At 40.4% G+C, this 16,173-nt stretch overlaps 2 protein-coding genes across 11 annotated transcripts in view; one reads left to right on the plus strand and one right to left on the minus strand.

Annotated features, from left to right (window-relative positions):
• Positions 1-11,731, minus strand: part of LOC123968012 (zinc finger protein 516-like) — a 67,469-nt gene extending 55,738 nt beyond the window's left edge. For 3 of the 8 annotated variants that reach the window (XR_006824386.1, XM_046044468.1, XM_046044476.1), the window contains exons 1-2: positions 10,747-10,954; positions 6,929-7,077 (exon numbers count right to left, since the gene is read on the minus strand). The gene's annotated coding sequence lies outside the window, so the exon portion shown is untranslated. Of the gene's footprint in view, positions 1-6,928; positions 7,093-10,746; positions 10,955-11,537 lie in introns of those variants that run through there. The other 5 variants (XM_046044474.1, XM_046044470.1, XM_046044472.1 and 2 more) reach the window with 5 other exon arrangements.
• Positions 10,851-16,173, plus strand: part of LOC123968010 (zinc finger protein 236-like) — a 71,763-nt gene continuing 66,440 nt past the window's right edge. The window contains exons 1-4 of one of the 3 annotated variants that reach the window (XM_046044464.1): positions 10,851-10,950; positions 12,440-12,564; positions 14,706-14,870; positions 14,986-15,164. In XM_046044464.1, coding sequence (XP_045900420.1) covers positions 10,899-10,950; positions 12,440-12,564; positions 14,706-14,870; positions 14,986-15,164 — 521 coding nt within the window. In that variant the 5' untranslated portion in view covers positions 10,851-10,898. Of the gene's footprint in view, positions 10,951-11,210; positions 11,249-12,439; positions 12,565-14,705; positions 14,871-14,985; positions 15,165-16,173 lie in introns of those variants that run through there. The other 2 variants (XM_046044466.1, XM_046044465.1) reach the window with 2 other exon arrangements.

A 16,173-nucleotide genomic window follows, 5' to 3' on the forward strand; every position in this document is an offset into this window, starting at 1 on the left:
AAAAACAACACTTTATTACTTTTCTACGTCATCCTTCTTACTGATTTTATTCCTGCTTAAATTGAAAAACTATTTATGTGCATCATCACCATCATCTCCCTTTTTTCTTCTCATACAACAAGCGGCTCTGGTGTATCTCCAGGTTAAATGACGCTGATGAAGCACAAACACAATTTCAAACTAACTCCATCTATATGCTGCGGGTAGGCAGGGACACACAAAGCTCCTTTACTTAAAACTCTCTCTCTCCCTCTCTCTCCTCAGCTCCCCCACAAAGCCTGCCTCTCATTTGTAAATCACTTAAAAGCATGACAAATGTGCATTGGAAGTTTCAGAGCGTCCCTCTTGAAAGCTTGTGCTAGACTCTCATTCACACCCCTTCTCCGATACACAACCGTATTGTACTAGCTAGACATATAGCTTGACGCATCAGCTTGAATATGTAGCAGAAATATTTACTGTAATGAAAAGGCAATTTGCAGTGCGCATTACACTTATTTTTTGTTCTTCTTGCCATTCCAAGAGAATAGTTAGGTTTAAAAGTACGGTGGCAGGTCAGTGTGATTTGGCTGATAACAGTGAGCGTTTCTAGTGGCTGAACAGAAAAGGAGTTGTGCAGTTGTGAAATGATTTGAGAGCAGAGAGAATGTTAGACTCAAATCCAAAACAAAGGAGTCTTGTCCACAACACTAATCCCACAGGAACATTTCTACCATAGACTGGGAATTACTGTGTATTTAAATCATGTGATGGGCTGTCAAGCAGGGGGTTATAGCATTTTCTGGTATGTTTGGGTCTGAACGTAGTCTAAGTTGACAGGCCCTGGTGAGGAATATATATTGTCACAACAGTAGGTTCTGAATGAAACATACTGTAATTCAGCATGTTAACAGATCATTTTATTTATTTATTTTTAGAGGGGAGGGGTAGTATATTTACCGCACTGTTCTGAAAAAGTCTGTAGTCAAACAATTTTCTGAACATGTCAAGAAGGGGTCACAAAAAAGTCCACAGCAACATAACATCATAACATCTAAATGTACTTCAGTGTTTTATGATCTGGAATAGGTTTTTTAAAATGAGTGGGGGGAAATGTTCACAAATAACAATATTTTTTAGCTGCATTTTATTATTTTGTATTTATTTTTTGGTGTAACTCTGATTTATGGGGTGCTTTAAATGGTAATGCCTGAATTTAAATTAAGAGGCTCAGCACCAAAATTATCTCACTGTCTTCAGTAAATGTTTGCATGTAAATATTTGTGTAAACATTTTATTTTGTGTATTCAGCCTTCCGTTTTCAGCAATTAGCAACAAAATTATCAAGATAAATCATTTAATTTGAGTGTGATCGAGATAGACAGATTTTTAATATCAACAATGCTAAATCTTAAACGGTCAGGTTAACTTACTTTCTTCCTAACTAAATTGTATTTAAGTAAAATTTGTAGGTGCTTGCATTTTATGGTACTTTAAACTTCTACTCCACTGTCTACTTTACAAAATAAGATTTTACATTAAAAAAAACATATAATAAAGACTGAGCCTGAAAGATTAAACCAGTGGTTTCTAACCTTTTGGGCTTTTGATACAAAAGCAGTGTCTAGTTGAGGTTTTGTCAAGTTTCAGGTGTTTATGAGTTATTAGTTCCAACTATAGACAGTCTTCATCAGAGGATTTCATTTAAACATGCCTTGTAAGAAGAGAGATCTTCCATTGACAGTACTGGGAGATAAAACTTGCAAATGTAATTATATAATTAAAAATACATAACCATCCACTTTCAGGACAATGCTAGCTGTCATCAGTGACTGGATGTATGACTGTCTGCCTACACACTAGACAGTTATTGCATACATAAGATGAGATTTTGGTGCCAGTCCTTGCATCACAGATAGTATACTGAGTAAGACGACCTATCTTTAGAATTGCTGCTCTCACTGGAAGTTATGGTTTACTGTCAAAACTGCTGTTGTAAATAGTTGAGAAGAAGGAAAGCTAAGAGGAAAACTTACTTTTAAAATAAGTCTATATTAAAACAATACAGGTACACTACAGGCACACTACAATATATTGCTTTGGGTTTGCTAACCCATTTAATATGTCTTTGTCAGGCCAACTATCTATGTCTATATATCCGACCATGCTGTCACTGTGAGTCTCTTTTAAATCAAAGGATTTAAAACCATGTGAGATAATAACAAAAAGTACTGGTTACCTAACAAACCAGCTGCCAGGCAATTGTTGCTATCCTAACAGAGGGCCTGTTTACACCTGGCATTAATATGCGTCTTGAGCGATCTGATTACAAGTAGACAGCTCCAAGTTTGTTGTTCACACCTGGCATTAGAATGCATCTTGTGTGACCACTTGTGATCAGATCTCACTTTCCCACTCTGATTTTGGTGAATCTGGATCATATTTTAAGGATTAAATATTTCCTTCTGATGTCATCTTGATGCTCTGCCTCATCTCTCTGTGATTTATGGAGTTTCCTTCCTATCTGCTGCTAACTGTAGCTGCCATTAGGTCAGTTAAGTCTAGTTCACACTACACTATTTTTAGCCCGATTTGCCACTCGGCGAGCTCGGCCGTTGTGTGTTTTCTTGACAAAACATGGTTTGGAGACCAGCGGCGAGTGACATAGCTGCTGTCAGCTCGCGTAGTGTGTGACCCCCTGTCACCGATTAGTCACGTAGTGTGAACGCAACAACGACTTCAAGACTCCCGTCAGAAGACGGCAAGTTGTGCAGTGTGAACAGCCCGGCCATCGGCCGACGCTGAAAGTCATGTAGTCTGCACAAGGCTTTAGCCGTGAAGCTAGCGGCCCTATGCCCATTAAAGCTTAAATAAAATGTTATTAGCCTTATTAAACCTCCTCATACCAGTGGTCCAAAGCTCGTGAGCTTGCGAGCCCCTGAGCATTGGACCTCCGTATTGTTTACACCGCTAGGACCTATTTTCCCACTGCTCCGAGCTCTCAGTTTGGGCAGAGTCAGCTAGCGTTAACAGGACTGCTAGCTGCACTCTGCACTTTAATATGACTGTTGGTGCACGATGAGTTCATACTTCTGTTTACGCAGAGGACGTCAGTTAAGTAGGCAGTCGTTCAATGTGGCCCAGGACACATTCGCATACACACTACCAAAAGAATGAAGACCTGCTCCGAATGTGGCCCAAGCGATCGGATCACAATGTGTCCTCAATGCGCCCCACCTCTCAGACCCCCACCCTTCAGTATGCCTCACGTTCATGCGCATGCACATGTATGCATTTTCATCAGGATAGGGAAGTTATTTCAGCACTTAGTCCACCTACCGAGTACACATTTCAATACCATGGATGCAAGAACGATGCATTTTCGTTGCCTGGCACTTACAAAGAAAGAAGTAAGCCTCCTATAGCTCTTTAGAAAAGAGAGGCTTTCTCTTCGTCATGACAGCTAACTAACCGTTAGCATACTGACAGGTTCTGTTGAAAGAGTCACAAGCGATTGACTCATATAGGCTAGCAACAGCCTTGACAAAGACACATTGATTGATTGACATTGTTTATGTGTTTATATTGGGTTAGGTAATAATGAGTGGGACAGAACATGATAAACATCTATGTAAGCACTGAACACAAGAATAATATTATAATTATTATTTTAACTGTGGTGAAAATCTGGATAATTTGGTAGTGACGGTGACATTTTAGTGTTTTACAGATAATTTGGTGGGAACATCCAGCTTGAAACTGGGACAATCTTGGAAAACTTCAACGTCTGGTCACTGTAGTTCACACTTATAGTTAGACCTGTCCACTTGTGATTGGATCACACATTTATGCCAGGTGTAAACAGAGCCATAGAAACCCTAACGAAAGTGTAACACACATCCCCATAGAGGAATCATGTTGTACAGCCATTTACTACGGTATGGAACTCCCCAAGCACACGAGGTGTGTTTATTATTCTCATGAGCCATAAAATACAGTAAGGAAGTCTGTGCTGTTGCTTTCACTTCACCTTTTTACACTTAATGAGACATTTGAACACCCGATGTTAATGGTTTATGTGTAAAATGAGTCACATTCTCGTCGGGATCAGCTTGCAAACTGACAGGGAAATAGGAGACTGAGATAATTTGGTCAGATTTATACACTGTTTGAAGAGGAGCAGTACATCTTACGCTGTACACCTGACAATTTAAACTGATACAGCTATCACATCGTCATGATTCGCCTATAAATATGCTCCAATGAAAAATTAATGAGGTATACTTTGTCAAAAGGATAAATTATTTATCTCTGCACAAGATTTCAACACCTCCATTAAGCATCTGGTCACTCCCCGCAGGACTGTTGTGTGTTCTACTTCACCACAACTGACACAGTGAAAGGATTTCACAAAACATCAAAGTTTTCAGCTCTTGTCCTCAACTCCCTTTATTTTTGCACTTTGGTGTCTTTGTCCCCCAAACGCGCACACATATGCACACCTCTGCTCCAACACCCCCACCACCACCGCCGCCACCCTTGTGTCTTTGTATGAGACCCCTGCCTCGTTCCCATTGTCATGTTAATTACCTGTTTGCTCTGTTTTGCAGTAAGCCCACCATCTATCAAAGCGTCTCTCAGCTTTTCATCTCACACAGCGCATCTCTACCTGTAATTAGGTTTGGGTGAGGCAGAAGATGGATTTTGCTAGCACCCTGCAGAGGGAAAAGAAGACATTAGGAAGTCTCCGTGGCTGTCCTGGAACCAGCCTTTAATGGCGTCTAATTGATCTGGGCTGTCATGGGGCCTTGGCTTCATGCGGTAGGAAGCTGATTATCCTTATGTGTCATCCTCAGTGCATAAGCATTAGCTCAGTGCTCTGGCTTTTACAGTCTGATAAGGTGGGTTTATGCATGCGTTTGCATACAGGTGTGCACGTGTGCCTGCGATTATATACATCGGTGTAGATAAATGTAACTACAAATGGTATATACTCTGCATATTTGTGACTAAAAGGTGGGACATTCAAGGCTGTCAGTATGCTCTGTAATGCATACTAATCACAAAGGGTGACAATGTATGTGTGTGTGTGTGTGTGTATATGTGTGTGTGTATGTTGAAGGGGGGGCATTTTTATGTTTTGTGCATGTTTGTATTTAAAGTGGCTGAAGAGAGGAGAGGCTGTGCTGCGGTCAGAATAATTTAACATCCAGATATGCGGAGGCTTGAGGGAAATCGATACGGACGATGGCTCCCAAGCAGGTGATGAGCATACTGTCATAATGCAGTAAGGATGGAGAAGGATTAATATTTAGCAGTGATCTGGACTGAACAGATGGCCGTTGATAAAAAAACGCTGAGGAGTGTGAGATTGAATTTACATCAAGGCCAAGTAAAATAGTAGGCTAATCAAAATAAGTTGAAATTATAATTAGGAGGAGACGATAATAACATCTTTTGGTAACACTTTAGTCACAGCCTGCAAATTACTGTCATTATTTATTGTGTACTTTTCACAACATAGTTGTTGTGAAAGGACATATAAGCTAAGTCTGCTGGTACACTTTTTGTACCTTGTAATTACTTAATATGTGCTGGGTAATTAAAAAAGTACTTGCAGCATAAGGTCCCCCTAAACGCAAGTGTTAATTCCTGCACTTCATGGATCTATAGGTAAGTATTAAGTATATATAAGTAAACCAGTAAGTATTTCCATGGTACATGTATTACACTGTAACTTGCAGGCTGTAATCTAAAGCGTTACCTGTCATTACATCTAAAGCTTGTTAAGGAAAAGATTAGATTACATTACTGACTTAATCGTAAAGCTCTTATCTATTAACCATACCCTTCACGACAGCGTATAAACATGAAGCTATGTATGGAAGCAGCCAATGTAAAAAAGATTTTTGGTATGTGTTTACTTCCTCGTTTTATGTACTGTAGGGACGTCCATGCTGCTCTGCTGACCTTCAGCATGAAATGAAAAGTGTCTGATGCCTCTGGTGTGTTTGGAGGGGCTTTTTCTTTTTCCGAAGATGGACAGTCATGCATTATTGATTACAAAACACTCCTGCAATGCTATTTCATCTTTAGAGCACAGCTGACCGTGAATAGGGCTTTATTTTAGAGCAGTTCAGATTTAGTTTGTATTGATGTGTGCACCTTTTTGATTGGCTGCTTGGTTTTGTTTGTGTAATGCTTCCCCCCCACCCTATCTCACCTCCTTCCCTATAACACCCAGTGGGGGCTAACCAGTAGTTATGCAGAAACAACTCCCTTATCTCCACATCCCTCTGCACAGTGTGCTGACAGAGAATTGCACAAGACAAAAGACAAAGGTAGGCAGAGACAAACCAATGGGGAACAATGGGAGAGATGAAATATAATCTAATGGTTATCAAACCAGCTCTGTCACCTCTACCAGCATTTCACTGAGCTTTGTGTTACAGCAGTTATTAAAACACACATCTGAATACTGAGACACTTTGTGTACATATGCATTTGAAATGTGAAAGTGTTTAAATTGTACAGTCTGTGTATATGATGTATGTTCACACCTCGCCGCCTACATTTCACATTTGTATATTCTAATAGCACACGTATTGTTCTCTGCTTTCTGTCTCACATTGTGCTCTACTGTATGCTGTTAACAATATCTCATTGTAATTCTTATTAATTCTAGTGTGTCAATTACTGACTGTGAAATGTTAAAAATGTTTTTGCTCACCTCATTTAATCACCTAAGTTATATTCTATTTTTTTTTCTGTCTCCTCTTTTGGAGCTGCAGCATTTTTATATTCCACAATAATTAAAGGCACATTGTGTTTTATGTTTATTATGTCTTGAATTTTCATAATAAACACAAAAATAATTTGCAGGGTCAAAAGATTCTTCACTAAAGCAGAGACCCAGCAGACCAGACAGTGTCGCTGAGCATGGCCTTACCTCTCTGGTCCCCCGCTGACAATGGTCACAGGGGAGGACGCCCATGGCGACCGCGGCTGTCAGATGCTGTTTCCATGATGCCGAAGAATGATTGGTTTCATGGATCAGGACAGTGCTCTCTGACAGCGCGGGGGGAGATTCTGCCACACCTGGGAGAAGAAACACTGGCAGGATGTGAAATGTTACTGAACAAGGTCATTCCAAGGGTCACTGTAAGACCTGTCACCCGCCGCCCCCCCCCCCGTCATTGAGGAATTTACAGCCCTTGTGCTACATATGGAGAATATCGTGCCTGAATTTATCCTTTGTTTGAGATGGGAGTCTGACTTAGGCTTTGTCTGCCACTGTGTGAGGTGGTGGAGAATCTGCAGACAACAATGTCCTGGTTTGAAAAGGGAAATGCACAAGCCAAAATCAGCAAGGACACCCTTCAGTCAATGGATGTTGGATGTGTTTTAACTGTGAGTAGTCTGATGCCATTGCACAGCAAATGAAGCTTCTGATTGCACAGGAGTTTTTTTTTCACTAGATACCTCATCTGCAAAGTGCAGCAAACAAGCACCGCATTTTCAAGTCTGACTCATGTCTAGCCTAGTCTGTGGAAAAGCGCAGCCAGTATCATTGATGTCAGTGTTGTTGGTGGGGCTTGTTAGCATCAATGACAAGGCTAGCGATGTGACTCAACAACAGCAGCTCCTTCACTCACTCACTCTCACTTGCAGCATGTTTTTCACAAAATGACTTTAGTGTGTCTCCTATCAGAGGTGGGCTTCCTGACAATCCCACCCCCAGAGCCCATGACAATTTTGATGATTGATCACAATCCCCTTGACTGCGGTGAGAGGGAAGAAAGCAGACCACAGAGCAAAAAAAATCAGAGAGGGAGGAAAGAGGGGCGTGCACAATCCCACAAGGTCAGAGTGATGTCCAGTCTTTTGTTTTCAGTGGTGAGATCAGTGGCCTGTGCAGTCGCGAGGGGACAGGCAGAGTAACTGGCGGCCTGGCAGGAACAGATGTTCTTACACAATGAACATGCACTTGGTTGGTTGCTTATTCACTAAAAGTCAAGGGGCTGACTTCCCCTTTTCGGACACAAAGAAAAACACAGCAACAAGTCACGGCTTTCCACCTGTACGCCTTTATCAGGGAAAAATGTTGCTGAGGTAATCAGGCTCTTTTACTGTGTGGATTACGTCCTGCTGAAGACCAGATCCGACGGGCATCTATTTATTGGCATGATAATATGTTGAAGTTTCACATAATGTTTGTGTGTGTTCTAGTGTATGTGGGATTTATAAGAGGCCAAAACCTCTTTTTTTCTTTAAAAAAAATGTCAGGACTGGGTGGAACTATTTTCTCTCTACATGCATCTGGCACATGTTCTATGTTTAGCATGTAGTATCCAATTATCTGAACCCGGACACAGTGTTCTGAATACTTGGAAGTCAATTATCTACTAGCAACTGTAACAGCAGTTTAAGTAGTAAACTGGAAAAATCGTTTTTCCACTGCAACTGTGTGTAAATTGATACTTGTGGGAAGAGTAACTTGTGGTCCATCCGATGGAACGTGTAGGGTCAGGAAATAAAATTCTATGACTTTTCCATTACCATCCATTCTTAGGTCAGACTTCTTTCCGTTTGTAAAACATTACCACAAAATCCCTGACTTTTCTGTTTCATCTTAAAGCTCATGATCCACAAGTGGCATGACCAGAAGGAACCTTGTTGGATTTATTTTATTTGGTCACCAAGATAATAGAATCAGTTAATATACACAAATAAATACACACTTTTTCTTTTTCTTTCAGACATCCATTCTCTTTTGTTCTTCCTTTATTTTAACACACAGCTCTTCTCCCTCACGGCCTGTGTTCCATATATGGAGTGTCTATTTGTGTTAACTGAAAACATGAATTCTCTTGACTTCCTGTCATTGTGAATGTGTGAAAGAGATGTTATCAGTACAGCACAGGATTATAAACCCCCAATTACAAGCATTTAAAATGAGACATGGATCTAGTCTTAAAAGTTACCTATGTCCTCCCGTGTGCATTTGTGTGTGTGTGTGTGTGTGTGTGTGAGCTGCCTGTGTCTCTTTGGAATGCAAGGTCAGTTTTAAAGTACAATACATGGGCATACTAGTTAGCTGGGAGTCCTGAACTAATTCAGATCCAGGCAGGTCTGGTCCTAAACAGGACCATCAGCACAGTGAACTTGTTGGCATCTTCAGGATTATTGGCCCATAAATGACCAAAGCCATTCATAACTCATTGCCTCCCTCTGCTGGTGTTAATGGACAGTAAAGTAATTTTACAACCACAGCCCCTCGAAAAATCAATATGATATTGTCTATGGCACTCCATTGTGAGCACAAAACTAACATATCACACTTTATATTTTTATGTCTGATACTCCTTAGGGACTTAAACCATGTCAAGGGTGAGTTTATAGTCACCCTATCATACAGTATTTTATGATATTTTTTATTTCCTATGGTATCAGTAATATTCCAGTAATATCTCTGCAGGTACTTTATGTGTCACTGGCAATCAATACTGAGTGTCATATACTTTGTGGTGTTCTCGCTCCTATAGTCCCACCAGAACTGCATAGTGTGTTATTAACATAATATAAAGTAAAATAAATACCTACAGTTGACAAATTAACTTTAATTTAATCAAATGTAAATTTTAGGAGAAAAGCATTTTTCCCAGCTAGTGGGGTAACATACCCCCTGCCCCCTGATACACCCCACCACCCCCATGGGGTAAGACGCCCATGGTGTGAAATCACTTTAATATGTCCAAATTACAGATAAAATAAATTACAAGTAGCTGGTTAAAAGCAAGAGGGTTATAGACTTATGTTGTAGAAATAAACTTGCCTTGCCTTATGTCATTAGCTTTCCTGTAATTTCACTCTAAATAATTGCATAACTTATCTTAAGGCTCCCCATAATGAAAATAGACATATATAAATTGAACACAATAAAAAAAATGTACAGCTTATTTAAACTGACAAAAAAATTAGATCAAATTAGGTCAGAATGGCTTTGATCAAATAATATTTTTTAGTTCAGCGAGAGGAGGGGCAGCCAGAAGAAATGTTGAGAAAAAAAAATTGTGACATTTTATGTTGTTTTGTTAGAATTACCATGGGGGGGGACGTCTTACCCCATGTTACCCTACTGTTAATGTTTAAAAGTAGCCTAACATTATTTCCTCTTAACAGAACTAAATTACATGGCCGGATTAACCCGCTATAGGGCCACTAAGCAAAACGGGAATATGGCCCCCTATGTGTAGCCTACTATTGTGTTTCTGACAACAATCTTGATTTGATTTAACTCCCTGGTTTAAACATTTTGGAATATGCATGGTCTAAATTTTGACATATCGGGCAATGCAGTTCCCGCCTGTAGGTCCTTATAATTTCAATGTAATCTAGTTGTTGCCAAACAATTTACTATAAATTATATTTAACTACAAACCAACAGACACACATGGGGTTTTCAGGGCCCTTGAGGTTTTCCTAACAATCCTGCTATCTAACCATAGATTGTATCCTATCTAAAACTCAGGTTAACAGCTACAGGTACCGTTTATAGCCCTTTTTTTTTTTATCACATTGAAAATATATTTATACATGTTCCTGAATTGTATTTTAAGGTAGAATATTTACAATGGATGCAGTCGTTGTTTACTGCCACTGCCTACATAAGGAACTATAAACATTTAATTCATTAGTAATTCATAAATATAAAGTAGCTCACTCAACAGTAAACCAACAACATTGTTGTTGGGGGTTTTTGTATACCTTAAGGTGCATGTACAATGAACCAAACGGTAGATGTCTCCCTACTCCGCGCAGCTGTGAGTCTTCACGGGTACGATGCTGTCTACAGATGACCGTGTCGCCATTTTGAAAAGCAAATCGTTCACAGCACACCCGCCCTGAGTACTGGAACTATGCCGCGGGGCCGGCCTCGCAAACTGAGAGTTAAAAGCAACGACGAAACAGGTAACAAGTACCAAAATGCAACGAATAAAAAACTCAGATTATGGGCTATCCAAATAACCGGATATTATTTGGACAAACGTCTCTGTATCTTTTATAATAGCACTTCAATGTAGTGTATATAGTCCCCGGATATAGTATTGCGGGTGGGCTTTGCTTTGTACGGCGAAGGAGTGATTGAGGCGGAATGATATTAATAACATCTCGGTGCCTCTTCTTATTGGCTTCCAGTCTAAATTGGTGTCCGTGAGGAGAAGAACGGCGGTGTCGTGTAGTGTTGAGAAATAAATGGATTTTACGTGTAATCGTTGTTCATAAGTAATTTGTCGTTAGCTTGTTGTTGCTAACTAGCTTGCTTTGCTACCGTTAGCTTCGAGGCTAACACGCCAAAATGTTGGCCATTGTTATTTTGATCTTGTGTGCGGCAGTGTGTAACGATAGCGAGCCTGTGCAGCTGCTGATGGATCAGTTGCGTGTGGTCGAAACAAGGAGTCACATTCACGAATTTACGTGACCTGACCAAGTGCTGAAATGTGTCTGAATACATTCAGTTCGCTAGGATATTATCGGTATCATAATATATAAATTACCTTGGTAATGTTGATACGTTTGTTGGTAAATTAAATGGTACTGATGATTTCTCGCTGATGGATCTAATGTTAAGCTCGGTGACAACAAAACTCACATCAGCGTTACATAATAATATCAAGTAAAGTTATTTTTTCATTAAACGGTCACATACTGTCCTAGCAATGCCTGTGGCTGACAGCCAAGATGATGGGCGTGTGGAACCAAACTGTTGAACACCAACATCCAAAACACCCCAACAGGTTCAGAAAAAAACATGCTGTGACAGAAAGTATCTTTTCTTCATGTAAAACTGCAAATGCATTCGTGTGTCAGTGAGTTGAGAGAGAGAGTGAAACCAAATGGTTAAATACTGTATCTCATTGTTTTCATTCGCCTTCTAGGGAAACCAGTAAGGTGAATTACAAACTTTAAGTGTTGTTGCTGAATGTAGACTAACATTGAAATACATTAAAAGACCGGGTGTGTTATTGGGTATGATAGTCTAAAGAAAATTCCATCCTACCAAAATCATTTGAGGGATATCACTGTATTTGTATTTTATTCTGTATTTATAGCAGTCAAATATAAAGATACTGGATGTAGCCAAAATACCAATTTGAAACTCCTAATACCTACATCCCACTTTGAAAAGCACACAAGTCACATCATCATCTACCATTACTTTGAAATTCCGGAGAGAGGGTTATATGATGGGGTGTATACAGATACACTGGATGCAGTCTTTGGTTTTAGACAGTTTTTCTTTAAACATAAAGTCACTGAACACAGCACCTGTGTAATTGAAGAGGCTAAATAAATGTGCTGTGTCACATCGCACTGTATCACATCTACTTCAGCTATTCTTTTACGGATAAACTTGAACCAAATTAACATATTGAAGTGTTCTCGTACTTCTCGTCAGATGCGGATGAAACTAAAGGGGAACATTTCAGTGATGGAGACAAGAAGTGCACAATATGCTCCCAGATCTTTACCACTGAGAGCCAGCTGCAGAAGCATCTCCGTGAACATGAGATCAATGATAAGGTAAGTACTGCAGGAAGTGTCGGCAACAGTTTTTAATCTTTATTTAACCAGATAACCTTTCTTGCTTGCTTTCTATCATCAGCACATGTATTTGTTTTCTTTTATTCCACACATTCGGTAAGACCAATCCAGTTGTGGTTGGTCACTGTAGCTGCCTAGAAGAAGCACACTTATTAATGGCCTCTAAACAGCTCCACTGGCGCAGTTGAGATTTAAGTGTCTTGTTGAAGGCCACCTTGGCAGTAGTTCTCACAGTGTTCTGAAATAGTAGTTATATTTCAGATATGATCTGTCAAACAAAATATTTATTGACTAGTAGTCGCTTAAAGACATTTACAGTGCTGTAAACTGTACTGTTGAGAGAGATTTTCAGGACTTCAGCAGTTTGACCTTCAGGTTGGTTAAAAAAGCTCATATTTAAAGCTTCTAGCAACCGGAAAGTTCAGGGAGATGATGCCAACCCGGGCACCACAGGAAATGCTAGAGGGTTATCACAGTGCAGCTGGACAACTTGAGACACGTGATGGAGGTACGAGGCCAGAGCATTGAACCCCTTACTGGAGCTGCCTCTGTGAGATAGTTGAACATTTGTGGGTTACCTTCACAAAGCACTACAAAAACTTTGTGGGAAACTCTCTACCTGATTCTCCTCAGTTTGGCACAGGTTCAATTCAATTCAATTCAATTTTATTTATATAGCGCCGAATCACAACAACAGTTATCTCACAGCGCTTTTCATAAAAGAGCAGGTCTAGACCGTACTCTGTGATGATATTTACAGAAGCCGAACAGTTCCCACCAAGAGCAAGCACTAGGCGACAGAGGCAAGGAAAAACTTCCTTTTAAGAGGCAGAAACCTCGAGCAGAACCATGGCTCAGGGTGGGCGGCCATCTGCCTCGACCGGTTGAAGAGGTGAAGAGCGTACCTCACCTGCTGTAGCGGTGTGTCCCAGCGACAGGTCATGCTAACGGCTTAGTGTGAAAGCTGGAGGTGTCCTGGATTTTTTCAGCTCAGATGTTTTTTCACAATGTGGAAGTTTAAAGCTGCCTTGGATGCCATTGTTTGTCTGGCAGACTCAGCACGGGTCTCAGCTTAGTCTGCCAATCACAACATTTGGTACCAACTGCTTCCAAAGCTCCTGGAATCAGCATTGGTGGGCAGTCTCCCCTACTTTCTTCATACAGAATGCACCTGGGGTTATTTGTTCAACCTTATGTAAAACTAAATTAAAGCTACATTAGACGCAGGCTTTTAATTAACGGGGTGTTTACTAATTTACTAATGCACAGCGTCACTTGATTTGATTGAAGAAACCGCTGCTAAATAAGACCTGATGCTGATGTCTTGGAGCGCAAAAGTACAACATGCTCTTGCCTCCTGAACTTTGAACACTGTAAACTACGTCGAACTGCAGTCTGACGCCCGGATGAATGAAAATTCAGTGTAGAAGATCTTTGGTAGTTCTTAAAACTGTTCTTTAAACTGATAAGATTAAGTTCAGTATGTTTGAATGGCTGCTTCAGTCATAATACACTAGAGTGCATCTGCTGTGAGCTATCCCAGGGTGAAAAAATGCATACAGTTACTGCTGCTGAATTGCGTTGCTGGTCTTTTTTTGTGTGTGTTGTGTGGTGATGCAGAGCATTTATAGCAGAAATTGTGCTAAGAAAGACCAAAGACCCCCCCTGGGCATTATAAATTTATAATGCGTTTTTTTAAATGTACACATACATAATAAATGTGCGGTAATTCATGTTGAGTAATGACTGTTTTTGCAGTTATAAATATAAATTATGTTTGAATTATATGTGCTTCAGTGTCTAACTGTGCCCTCTTCTCTCTATGTACCAGCTGCTTATAGCTTCAGCAACACATGAATCTTTAAGATCTGTCTCCACTCGCTCCAGACTTGTTATTTTGCAAGACAGGGGGAGAGTTTGGGTTGAAAGCTTTCCAGGTTTACAGCAAATGTAGTTGCTTAAGCCAGTTAAGGTTGCACATTGATTCAACCGCTCTAGGGACTCCTGTCTCCACCAAGAGGGAGATTTAACAGCAACCAGGACTGGATTGCAGAGGGCGACTGAGATCTTTGCTTCTTTTTATTCACTACTTTCTTAAACTTGTCCTCTCTTCCTTGCAGCCACATCGTTGTGACCAGTGCCCACAGACATTTAATGTGGAGTTCAACCTCACACTACACAAGTCCACACACACCACCTCTGACTTCACCTGCCCGGTTTGCAATAAAAAGTTCTCCCGCATCGCCAGCCTCAAATCTCACATCATGCTGCACGAGAAAGAGGAGGTTAGTCAACCAACCAATCACAAAAAAACTCTTGCATTTGCATTTACTACCCGTTAAGAAGAGCCTTTATTTCTCTGTTTTGTCCCCTCTACCACCTTTGCTACCCACCCTGCAGAATTTAATCTGCGTAGAGTGTGGCGATGAGTTCATTCTTCAGAGCCAGCTCTCTCTGCACTTGGAGGAGCACCGCAAGGAGCTGTCGGGCATCAAGGTCTACGCCTGCAAGACCTGCGACAAGGAGTTCAAGACATCCGCACACCTCAAGGAGCACATGAAGTGTCATGTCAAGATGAGGTCAGGCGGGTCTGCAGATGGTTATTTATTTCACTTGACCGAGTCAGGCGGAAAACATGAATCCAACATCACTATTTACTATTAAAAGGAACTATGAGGATCTTGTTCTATTTACAGTCTAAAGTCTGCCACTGTGATATTGTTATTTAGGGATTGTAACTGCCCACAGTCAGTGTTTTACATTACATGTTTTATCTTCCAATTTTTATGTCAAGTGAAATACAAGGATGCAGTGTGTGTGGGTCGTGGAGACTGAGGAGAATCTGAAACAGCTTGGGGCAGAGTGAAAGCAGGTTTCATTGTAGTAGAAGTCTTCATTACGCAAAACTCTTTTCTGGTCATTTAAGGTGTGAAAAATATCTCACGAGCTACAGTCAGGAATGAAACTCTGTCAAAATGTAATAATATCTGATATTTTTAAAAAGCTTTTATTGACTGCATGAGGACATACACAGTCTCAGTAACATACATGACAGGGAATGAAAGTTGGAGTTTTGTACATTCTCATTCATTCTCGTGAATTGGATGCACAAAGCAGGCCGTTTGCCAATTCGCACAAGTAAATGCCCCTAAAAGCCTAGGCGAGGGCAACACTCCCCAGTGCTGTGTGCAAACCCTCTGTAGGCTATCACTAGTAGAAGTTAAACATTAGAACCATGGTCAAAAAAAGAGCCTTTCAACAACAACAGTAACAACAAAAAGCTTCAGAGGATGCCACAAGTGCATTTAATGCTTTACCAACTTAAAACTGCATGTGTGTAAATTAAAGATGCGGTTTCATCTAAAAACCTAATTATCTGTCGTTATTAGGTACCAATACCCAAACAACTTCCATGATTAAGGGCCATAGATCCATAGTGCACAAATTAGTAACTATATATTGTGGCACACAAATCTGCAATCCAAAAACACTACTCTGTGAAGCTGATAATGGACTGCATTATAAAGTTAATTAGGGCTGCACGATTTGGAGAAAAAGTCATATTGACATTATTGTGGGTGATATTGT

This window comes from Micropterus dolomieu, linkage group LG03, assembly GCF_021292245.1.
Source record: "Micropterus dolomieu isolate WLL.071019.BEF.003 ecotype Adirondacks linkage group LG03, ASM2129224v1, whole genome shotgun sequence".
Classification (NCBI taxonomy): domain Eukaryota; kingdom Metazoa; phylum Chordata; class Actinopteri; order Centrarchiformes; family Centrarchidae; genus Micropterus; species Micropterus dolomieu.